This window comes from Anneissia japonica, unplaced genomic scaffold (assembly GCF_011630105.1).
Source record: "Anneissia japonica isolate Jap-2015-1 unplaced genomic scaffold, ASM1163010v1 scaffold1065_len1792383_cov172, whole genome shotgun sequence".
In the NCBI taxonomy this organism is placed as follows: domain Eukaryota; kingdom Metazoa; phylum Echinodermata; class Crinoidea; order Comatulida; family Comatulidae; genus Anneissia; species Anneissia japonica.
Genome location: NW_022684135.1, coordinates 294,985 through 307,217, shown reverse-complemented (window position 1 = coordinate 307,217; position 12,233 = coordinate 294,985). Strand labels below are relative to the sequence as shown.

General features: G+C 32.8%; 1 protein-coding gene across 1 annotated transcript; it reads right to left on the bottom strand.

Annotated features, from left to right (window-relative positions):
* Nucleotides 1-643: 643 nt before the first annotated feature.
* On the bottom strand, nt 644-11,943 carry LOC117103807 (DNA replication licensing factor mcm7-A-like). The gene is made up of 17 exons (XM_033244433.1): nt 11,762-11,943; nt 11,094-11,176; nt 10,656-10,820; nt 9,731-9,861; nt 9,429-9,609; nt 8,930-8,991; nt 8,350-8,530; nt 7,492-7,569; nt 6,460-6,541; nt 5,548-5,679; nt 5,309-5,392; nt 4,884-5,095; nt 4,154-4,335; nt 3,607-3,690; nt 2,954-3,125; nt 2,300-2,409; nt 644-1,097 (listed from the first exon to the last, which is right to left on the bottom strand). The coding sequence occupies exons 1-17, from the start codon at nt 11,790-11,792 to the stop codon at nt 890-892; spliced, it is 2,178 nt and encodes a 725-aa protein (XP_033100324.1). The 5' UTR covers nt 11,793-11,943; the 3' UTR covers nt 644-889.
* Between the last annotated feature and the right edge of the window lie 290 nt (nt 11,944-12,233).

Sequence of the window (12,233 nt, the reverse complement as noted above, 5' to 3'; positions counted from 1 at the left end):
TGTGTGACAGTTGACACCTCTACAGAACAAAAGCATTGCCAAAAAATGTCTTGACTGGCTGGCATGCTTTTCCTATGTATATTTTAAATTCCATATAAAACAATAAGATAAAAATACGGAAAAGGAGAAAGACCAAGGCACAGGTTGAGTGATGACATCATAAAACACATAATGGACAATAGAAGCATAGAATAGAAAACAAAGGAAATCTTTGGAGTAGGGATATGTTCTACCGCGGACTGCTAGATCATGAAAAAAGTAGCCTATAGCCCATTATTTTTCTATATACATCATCTTATATTATATTGTATCACTATTATCTTCAACATTAAAATTAAATAGGTTCTTTTGGAACATATTTAAAAGCAGAAAGTAAAGCAAATTACAGTTTTGAGTGGATATAATTTGAGAGAAGTGGTTATTCAATCATTGACAGTAATAATGTTTGTGGAAAAAACTAAATAACAAGAAAAATAAACATTTGTAAAAATTCAATCTTTATTACACAAAGCCAGACATTCAAAATGAAATGATAATTTCAATAAAGATGAAAAAATTACAATACAGTATAACTAAACAGACTTATAATGAATAAACATCACATTTATCAATAGTAGTGTATCAAAGTAGGTCTACTTTTTTAGATATTTTGAATAATGTTCCATTTTAACCTTTTTATATTCTTTTACATTAACATGTACTATCAGCATATCAAAATATTTTTAGTCATTTGAATCTGTTTGTGATAATATTGATGCATGGTTTTAAGCTGATAAAACTAACCTATGACACAATTATTCTCCTCCTAAAGAGACGTAAATGAACAAGTTATAATTACAGTGTTATTATCAGTCAAAAAGTAATAAATTAGTTCATGTTGATTTCATCCTTAAACAAATGTGATCGTAGTTTTCGCATTGTTTATCTGCCAGATGTTAAGTTCCTCGTAAGCTTCCAAAGCTTCTTCAAATTGATCTGGCGTGAAACCTTTAGCAAGACATGAAGCGCTGGCATCTGTGTACTTGATTCTCTTTGTCTTCTTCTCGGTTGCCATATCACGGAGAATGCCGAAGATGACGTCTTCTGACCTCTGCCTCCTGGTTAAAAACAATTGCAAAAAAAAAAAAAATGAGTGAATTATTTTCTGGAATTTTAAGTTGTCTGCTACAGCCATAAATATTTGAAACACAGGCTTCTCTTAATGTGGCTATTTTGCAAGATTTATCCTTTGATAATCCAGCAGCCTGATAAACACAGGCTTCTCTTAATGTGGCTATTTTGCAAGATTTATCCTTTGATAATCCAGCAGCCTGATAAACACATGCTTCTCTTAATGTGGCTCATTATTGTTTGAAGGCTTGGTGTATTGGTTATCAAATGCAAAGCAGAATTTTTATAAAAATAAGTTTTGAAGGTTTGCATGGCAAATTTACAATAATTAATTAATTAAAATGTTTGGTACATCATGTGGCATATGCTACAAATCTCAATATTTAACAACAACAACAATAATAATAATAATAATAATAATAATAATAATAATAATAATAATAATAATAAAACAATAACAACAATAACAATAATAATATAATAATAATTAAACAATAACAACAATAATAATAATAATAATAATAATTAAACAATAACAACAATAATAATAATAATATAATAATAATTAAACAATAACAACAATAATAATAATAATATAATAATAATTAAACAATAACAACAATAATAATAATAATATAATAATAATAATTAAACAATAACAACAATAATAATAATAATATAATAATAAACAATAACAACAACAATAATAATAATATAATAATAATTAAACAATAACAACAATAATAATAATTATATTATAATATTTAAACAATAACAACAATAATAATAATAATATAATAATAATAAAACAATAACAACAATAATAATAATAATATAATAATAATTAAACAATAACAACAATAATAATAATAATATAATAATAATTAAACAATAACAATAATATGTAAACTTATATACCACACAATCTGCCTCAAAAAAAAAAGTATGCTATTTCACAATAACATTTTAAAAGAAAGTTTTGAAAGCAATTTGCTTAGTTTACAAATACTTCCAGAATTGAATTGGTGTTGCTCTCTCTACTGATGGTATTTGGTTCTGAGAAGAACTGTTTGGATTGCAATGTCCCTATCATTGTAGGCACAAATAATACAAAAAACAAAGATACGTATTTGCAACATTGCACAAACTATGTCCACAAACATTTTAAAAAAAAGTCACAACAAAGTACCTTGCAGTTGTGTCCTGTTGACCAGTAAGAGAGTCCTTTGACATTTCCATCAATCGCATTGCTTCGTTAACATCTTCCTTCTCAACAACGTCAACTAATCGTAGTCTTGCCTATCATGAGAAAACAAAAAGGAATAATGAATATAGTGAAGGAAATTAAGGTATTGAAAGCAGTGTGAAGGGAATTATGAATAGTTATGGTTGGTAACAATGGTAACTGGGAAAAAAGAACTTCTGCTGTTAAAATAAAGGAAAAAAATTAATTCTTCTATGGAAAAAAAGAACAGTATATTTTATAAGCATCCACTTATAATTAGAAATCATATTACCACAGCCAAGGAGTGTATGTATTCAGGTAGGTATCCCACGAAATAGCCAATGCTATCTTTATCGTAATTTTTTTTTTAAATGGTCATATATACATCAACATGACATCTTTAATACATTTTCAATAAATTTCTGTTAAATTATTTTTAAATACAAACACATTTTAGAGCAAATATACTGCAAAGTAAATAAAGTGCTTTGATTTGTATTTAGCAAAAAATGCCACATTAGGTCATTGTATAAAATTTATGTAATAAACAATATTTTTGTACTGTACTATCTAACTTATAAAACCATTTTACATATTATTATCAAAGATATTACATACCAGAGCTGTGGCAAGTCGTAGTATTGCTAGTAGCGTTCTTGGGGATGTAAATGTTGTGTCTTTGCTGTTGCTTCGCGCTTCTTTCCTCATTTCAACATAGGCACCTGTAATGTATTCACTGAGAGCTTCTGGAATAACTGACTTCTTCTTCTTACACAATGCTATGTATCGCCTACAATTTAACAATTTCAATGACATAGTATTTGTAGCTTAACACATTAATACAGAAAGATACTGAGGGGTTCCGAAGTGGGTGGAAAAAGACCTGATTCAATTATTATTGAAAAATAGAAGATAAGACGATAGCAGAGTGGAGGGAACAGTAAAACTCCGTCAAAACTATCTCTGGTGGGGCAGGGAGGGGGAGGGGGATGTGTGTGTGTAGACGGTGTGATCGCATCTCCCTTAAGTTGTATTAAAATAATTGTTGTGTTGTACTGTCTATATATTATTTTTATCACTATGTACGAGAGTGCAATTTTCCAAGCACCTTGAAGTCCTAATTTTTAAAATTTTCGCATCTCAGCCCTAAGTACACCCAGCTAGTAATAAAGATCAATGGCAGCGAAGGGTTTGACTGTGAGTGAAACATATTTACAATACAACAAACACCATCGGTATAGTAGTAATAATTCAGGCCTATAAAACTTTACCTCATCAGACTCATATCCAGGGGAGTGAACTGCGAAGGTGGCTGCTGTTTGTGTTGATGTACATATGTAATATGCTGGGCTAGCCTAAAATTAAAAAAAACAAGAAAAATTTGATGAAGTATAACAATAGACCTTACAGTAATGTCAATCAAAAACATGTGTTGTCCCACAAAAAACACATGTTCATGTAGATTTATGTTATCGTTTTGTGAGATATTAGCAAAAATATTCATGGTGAGGGGCCGAGTGGAAAGGTCCTGCAAACTTGCAATATTTTAGTTTTCTATTTGTTTTGTGCAAAACTAATGAATGCAGTTACAAATGCTAAAAATGTGGAAACTACAGGCCTTAAAATAATTAACATTAGTATATAAATCAAATATATTTAATTACCTTATCAGAAAACATCAATAAATTAGATAATAAATAATAAATGTATTTTTAAATTTAAAAAATAAGTTTCAATTTTCTTAGTAGCACTCTCTAGGAAGCACCATTCTTTCCTAAATAAGATACTAAGCAAACAAGCCTATCACTCTAGACTAACCTCAGATCATTCTCTCGGTCTGGTTTATCTTGAATAAGCCACAAAAGGTCAAACCTTGAGAGCAATGCAGCGGGCAGCTGAATGTTGTGTTCGATGGACTTCTTTGGATTGTAGCGGCCGTAGGCGGGATTAGCAGCTGCTAAAATTGACACGCGAGCATTTAGAGACGTCATGATGCCAGCCTATAAATGAATGGGTGTATTTGTGACAATGATAGATGACAAGGAAATAATAAAGTTTAATTCTCAGTAATAAAAAATGGTGTTTGTTTACATAGACTTCCATAATCTGAGAGGACATATTATTAAACACTCTGTCATATTCTGAGTGCAGGTATTTAGTGTGTCCGGTTACTTTTGAAACTATATTTTAGCATGTTCTCCCGAACCCTTCTTTCAATAAATGATCATCATTCCAGTATATGCCTAGGCTATGCCTGTATGTGTCCTTGTTTCTTCAAGTTACTAAGCCCCACTCAAAAGGGGTAGCGCCTCACACTGCGTGCACAGCTGAATTTTTATGGACAAACCAGTATGGACAAACATCGCAGAGACATTAAATACTGGTCTAATGTTCCAGCAGGGAAGCATTTAGTACTTTCGCTACAATATATATTTTTTCCAAAGGAACATAAATTAGCAGGAAGGTGGTATATACATCCTTGGTTTAAGGCTATTCAAGTCTTTTGATTTTATTATAAGACAAAGCGTTGTTGTTGATGATTAATTACCTTTGCAATGGAAATAGTCTGTTGTTCCATGACTTCATGGATAGCTGTACGGTCTGCTTCCATCATCTTATCAAACTCATCAATGCAACACACACCCTGATCAGCCAAAACCAGTGCACCGCCCTCTAGAACCATCTCACCAGTGACAGAGTCCTTCATAATGGCTGCAGTAAGACCGACACCAGATGACCCCCGACCTGTCGTGTACTGGCCTGAAACAAGAATCCATAACATATTAGTTTAGTTGTAATTTTAACATAAGTAAATATTCTGGTATTTTTTTTGTTATGTTTTAATTGTGATAAGTAATACAAATCATCTTGTATTTTATTGTTTTATTTATTGAGCACAAATATGTAACTGAAATATATCCAAAGTTCTATATCATTACTTTTATAAAAATATTCATGATTTTTTAAACTCACTTCGTGGTGCCAGTCTATCGATGTATCCAAGCAGCTGACTCTTCGCAACACCAGGATCCCCCATCAAACAAATGTTTATATTTCCTGCAATAAAGAGTAATGAACTTCTAAATTCAATACATAAATAAACATATTGAATTATAAATTCAACACATAAACATAATTAAAGATTTCATGATCTTTGATTAAATCTTGGCTGATGAAGGCTTTCTTTTCCTGCACTAAACATCTTATCTCACCTCTGATCTTCATTCCTTGTGGTGATTGGTCAACACCACCAACTAGTAGCAACAACAAAGCTTTCTTTACATCCTCATGGCCGTAGATCTCTGGTGCAATGGATGAAGCTAATTTCTCATAAAAATCATCCTCTGCAAAATTGAAGGAAAAAATATTTATCAATGTTTGTGAAACTTCTAACCATGATATTATTTAAGAGTGCAGCATAGTTACAGACAGCTAAACTGCTGGTTGTCAATGTGTGCATGCTTTGGGTTGTAATGCAAATTATAATAGCATATGATCTATCAGAAAAAACTTTAACACTTTGGCTACCAACGACGAGTATATTCGCCCACAAGGTGTTGCTGAGGGCGCCGGGGACGATTATACTCGTCAAAATCGGGGTAACATTCTAGGGTTTATAACTTTGTTATACATTGTAGAACCACAGACTGAACGGCTAGTAGTTCGGGGAAGATACACCTAGACAATAACGTTCAAATGACATACATATTTTTGTTGAGTTATGTTGCCGGTAGTACACCTAAGCTGCACAAGTGGGGGCGCCCTTTGAACATATACCAACCCATGCAAAAAGCGGACGAGATAACTTACACTTGGCATAGTCAATAAAAAGTTCTATCACAGTGCCATCGACAAGTTTACTCATCCCCTAATATATTCCCGCCAATTTTGATGATATATGACTAGATAAAATTTCAAAAAAGTATGTTTGTAGATGCAAACTTGTTTTGGTACACTGGAAGGAATATTAATAAAAGGCCTGGCAGTCAATGTGTTAAACTGTTGGTAATATGTGCAATGTTGCTTATGTGCATGTTGAGGAACACAGTTCTCTACAGGAAAATAGTTTTCAGATTTTTATTATTTATCCCTAGTGTGTTTCATGACAAATGCAACCAACATACCAGCAATTTGAGCAATTTCATCTTCAGTTAGCTCAGGTGTATCATCTTCTCCTTCTGTTGTCTTGTTCAACTTTTCAATGCTCTACAAGTACGACAAAACATGCAAATATAAAAAGGAAGCAACACAAAATAACATTAAAATTCCAGGTTATTAGTGATATTCTGTCTCACGTTGCACTAAAAACAAGTCAATATTTGAAATGAATAAATACTTTAGTAAATTAGTATCTTTTAATTCAAAACTAAAATACAAATTTTTTGATCTATATAGATGCTGTTCCCAAATTTTTTCAGGCTCCTAAACTGGCTGGTAATCAATTTTAAGTTTTTGTTTTTTTATTAAATTTGTTTTGATCTTCAACTTATTGGAAGTTGATATATTAGTTGATCCTAGAAAATTACCAATTTCATTTTTTAAATTGATTTTTTATACAGTTACTTTAGGGATTTCACACAAGACAGTACACCTTTTAAAAAAATAAGGGATAAGAGTGCACAGGTCACAGTTGATTAACCATATCAAGGGTTTAAGCTGGCCAAAAAAACATATTTAGAAATTTGGCTAATTCAGCATGAAATTAATTAGCCAAATAGAAATTTGATTAACCCAAAAAAGAATATAAGCAATGACAGTTGTAATTCCTTTAGCTTATTGGCTTATTTGAATGAAAATATTTAGCAAAATACAGATTTTATTAGGGTTTGGCTATTTGGCTAATGACAGCTTAAATACTGAATATTAAAATTTAAGCTAAAATTTTCTTCGACAAGAAACTGTTCTACATATAGTCGTAATGTGATGTCATCATGGCCATAAATGTCACATCTCACATGTATTTTTCCAATAAATTGTTGATAGTCTGGAAAGGGTTTAGGCCAGGAAACATACGAGGGCAGAGGAACCGTTGCTCCATTTACCATCAGGCAGTGGTTAGAAGGTTACTAACTTAAAAGTGCTTTAGTAGGCTTAATCCTGGCAGCTATTCTAACACATACAAAAGGGGTGCAAGAAATTGTTAATTAAATACTCACATGGGCATCTATGTATGTCTCTGAGAGGAGACCTTGTGAAATCTGGCTGAATCCAACCTTTAGCATTGGCAAAAAGACCTACAAAAGTGGGCTAAGGAATATATTCATTCACATCAACTACATAATAGCAACAATAACAATATAGGAATTTATAAAAATAAATTTACGTAGGATATGAAATGCACTAAAAAAAAAAACTGCAGTAAGAGTGTATAAGAGTATAAGAAGAAAGAGTAACTTGATGATTTAACAAGAGAAATGTTGTTTAGAAACTAAAGACATCACTATCAAAATCAAAAGTACTGTATATGTGGCAGAGCCAAGCCAAAGGAGGGATAAGTTGCTAAGGCAGTTTTCAAATAAATGCACTAACGTGAAATCTCTCATTTTTTCGATTTTAAAAAATCTCTAAAACATACATATTAAACATTTAACTTTCATCCTACATTTACTTTTCTCTGACTTATAATCGATAAATGCTCTAAAAATGGTATTTGTCCTAGCGTATAGACATAAAATCTGATTTTCAAAGCCAGTTTTCTCAAAGTACACTTACCAAGTATCCTAACTTGGATTGCCCATAACTTCGCCATAAACTATCATATCGAAGTGATTTTTTTTTCATTTTGAAGATAGCAATGTCCAATTTCATATGTACAAAACTCAATTTTGAAAATTTCGACTTACTCCTCCTTTGGCTTGGCTCTGCCACATATGATGAATCATTTTTAAATCGTTTCCAAATTAAATTTACAAAAAAAAAAAAAAAAAAATTAAATTAAAAAAAAAAAAAAAAAAAAAAATTAGTCATACAAACAATAAATTCTGTTCTTAATCAATATAACTTTTGAAGGATACACCTGTGATGCCAACATGGTCTCCTGGTTGACATTTGCGTGTCGTCTCTCCACGCACATGAATAGTCACGCTTCTTGGAATGTTGCCAACAGGAACCTCGTCACTGTTTTCTTGCACCTTGATTTCTTGAAATTTGACGAACTTGGAACCACGTGTTTGAAGATAGAGTCGGCCTCCAGATCTAAGAAACGGAAGTATACCATAATAAATATTGGTATATTATCCCTAATATCCTGCTCACCAATATGTGATATTTGAAAAACAGAAATTTGTGAAACATACAATTTACATTTAAGTTATTATACCACCCAGGAAATTATCTACTTGTTCCAATACAAAGAAGTTGGACCTTCCAAACAAAACAAAAAAACTCAGGACTAACAAGTACAGATATAGTTTTATTATGTCTATTTTCATAGTGACACATTGGTGGAACCTAGTATACACATGTAGTATTGTAGAAAATATACAAGAAAATATAACAAAATTCAGTAGAATTGCTTAAGCAACTTAAAACTGTTAGCATGTGACAAGTAACACGATTAGCTTATTTTAGAAATATAATATGTGGTGAACTTACTTGTTAGTTGTACAATCCTGACTTGGGCACATAAGAAGTGGCATAAATGTTGGTGAATTTATCTGCAAAAAAAATGAAAACATCATTGGAACAAGAATCGAACCAGGCCCATACACAATTCAGCACAATGACACTGCAAGTTATGGGATATTCACCTACAACAATTATGGCAAATATAAACACATTATTACATGCCCACCCAGTTGTTATAATCATTCGAAATATCAGTAAGTATTTGTATATTTTAGCTTTGCCTTAAAAAAAAACCAGGGGCCAGCCACAACTGGCTTACAAGGGATTAGGCTGGGCACTAACTGCCACTAACAAATCCATTTTTATTAGTGACAATAAGTCATTAAAAACACCTCATCGCATTCCCCATGATGGCATAGTGTGTCCTCAGTTTTAAACTAAGTTCACCATATGAAAAAAAAAACAGTAACACAGGAAGCAAAAAAAATTAATATTATTGTCTTGAAAGCTTAAAAGTAAAACGCACCAGTTGATAGGTCTCGGCACCACACTGATCACAGGTATACGTGGCAACAGTCATCCTCGGTTTTACTTCGGTTGTGCGCGTGACAATACCACGTACTGCCACCAGCTTTCCAATCTTCTCTGCTTTCACATCACGTATTGTCATTGGTTTCTGCAAAGCTGGTGCCTTGAAGTAGACCTCACTGTAGAACGAGAATAACATTTTGATTTGAAAATACCTTAACATTACATGGCGGCAATATCACTGCCACTATGGTTTTGTCTGAAGAAATGTGTTTGTTAAAAAAAAAATTGTATACTTACAATCTACGCATCAGTTCAGGTGGGAACTGATTATTAGTAGGTCTCTGTTCTGTTGGATTCTGACCACGAATGCGTTGTTCCATTAAAAGACGATGTTCGATATAAACATCTAAGGAGTCTTTGACCACAGCCTATAAAAAATGAATTGTATTTATTGTGTATAACTGATTTGAAATTTTTCTTTAATGCAATTTATGCTATTCTCAATTGGATTTTAGTAACTTATTAACATTTTTTATAAGTGACTTTCCTTTATTTTTTTTGAAATAATAGCATGACTATATTTAGTAGGATTATTTGTTCTAATAGTTTCTGTGACAAATACATGTGATATGCCCATATTTGGGCACACAAATTAGATAAAATTTTACAAGCTTCTAAAAATAAAATGTCACCACATCATGCAAAGCCTTTTTTACATTTCACATTAACAATTATAATCTTACTGAATATTCATAACACATTCTTCATCAGGGGTACAGGTAGGCGTAAAAAAATTGGTTGGAGGGACAAAGTGAATATTCGATTTAACACAGAGGGTCGCACCTAAATTTTGATGTTTCCAGTGAGTTTCCAAAAACCTCCAAGCACTGCTTTTAAGCCACTTTTTTTATTGTTACTTTTTACATATGATCAGTGTAGGACATTAAAAACACAAGGTCTTTTCTAGCCAATGTTGCTTGGCTAGAAAAGCAACATAGGGTTTTTAAATCATTTTCACGAGCCCCACAAAAATCACTGTTGGGTCGCACTTGGCCTACCTGAGTTCTACGTGATCTGTACAATAATTATTGCCATCCACGTGTTTATAGTAAGCAATTTTTAATAATATACTGTAGGCCCCTACAGTGATATTTCTTGTTCCTCAATGATTAATGAATAAGATCTGGGAAAACTGCTAAAAAAAAACTGTAACTATGCTTACATCTTTGTCTTTGTAGTCTGGCAACATTTCCTGAATGGCATCTGCAAATATTTTTACATAGCGACATGTGTTGTCCGCTATCGCTTCGGCAAGATCACCATCATGCTCAGCAACATCGTCCAGTTCAATTGTCATGGCAACCTCCTCTCGATGAGCAATTTTAGTCTGATGATTTCAGAAAATAAAAGCAACTAAAACAATAAAGTTCATGAATGGCTTGGTGAAAGTTTATAGGAATTGGTATCTTCTCACAAGAAGGTTACAAACTCCACCAATCAGCACCTCAGATTTGCTTAAAGTAGTCAGAATAAACATTTATATTAATATGCATGTTTAATTCTTTAGTTTTGTAAATTCATTTAGGTAAGACTTAGGCCAGAATAATAGAAATCAAAAGAGTGAACACTGATAGGTTAAAAGAGCTGGAAGAAAACATACCAGTGTGTTGGCATATTTGAATACTTTCCCACCACTCTTGCCAGCATCTGTGTAAAACTCTGCCAAAAATGTTCTTGCCGTTTCTGAAAAAAAATTATCATCAGTGTCTATCAGCTGATCCTATTGAAAAAGATGAAAATAACTAAATATCAATGAATTAAACATCTGTTAGAATTAGTAGGCTAGGGCCTACCTCAATTCAAAGGATCTTTAACTTTATTCATGCATGGTGTCAGTAAACGTAAAATACATAACATACAAAACAATACAAGTACAGCAGTATTCAGCAGTAGTCTTAACTCTTATCCTTGACCTTGGCATGTTGCCTTGGTCTTTCTAACAAAAGAGAGTCTAGAATAATGGTGGCCCTTTACACTCGGTCTGGCCTGCCTGGGCCTAGTCTTGCCAGTCAAGTCTAGGCCTAAGCCTACTATAATAGGTAGACCTAGGCTAGAGAAGAATGCCTTTTCTATCTAGATCTAGGCCTAGCCCCTAGCTAGCTAGCTAGCTTGGCGCCTAGGCCCCTCGCCTTGCCTAGCCTAGGCGAACACCGCCTAGATAGGCCCCTAGGCCTAAGTACGCTAGGCCTAGGCGTAAGCCCCTGGCCTAGGCCTATATAACTCAGTTTAACTGAGAGAAATTAATGATGTCAGTATAAATATACGAACCTTTATCATCAGCGTAATTTCGTGGTGCCATTGTCTACTAAATAAGTGCCACTGTTAACACGCCAATCTATGCCTATTATTTGATATTTTCTCGATCACAAAAATGCTAGAAATGAACAGTCACCACACTCCGTAAAGAGCTGTTTTTGTGTGTACAAACATTGGCGCGAATTCTGTCACGTGATGCGACATCAATCCACACCGCCGCGTCGTCGTGCCTTTTAAATATTATAGGGGGCGCAATGATACTTAGGCTAGTTGAATTATTTTGTAAAAATTGAAATGATGTACAATAAAAATCAGTATTATGCTACATAACATTTTTCATGTTGAAATGGGGTAGCCAGCTATTTCAAAATGGCCACCAAAAAAAAAAATTATAGCAGTACATAAAATATGTTAATACAGTATATTAAATATTTTTTCATATCAATGCAGTTTTATCTTTGACGTTTTTGGAATTAATTATTTT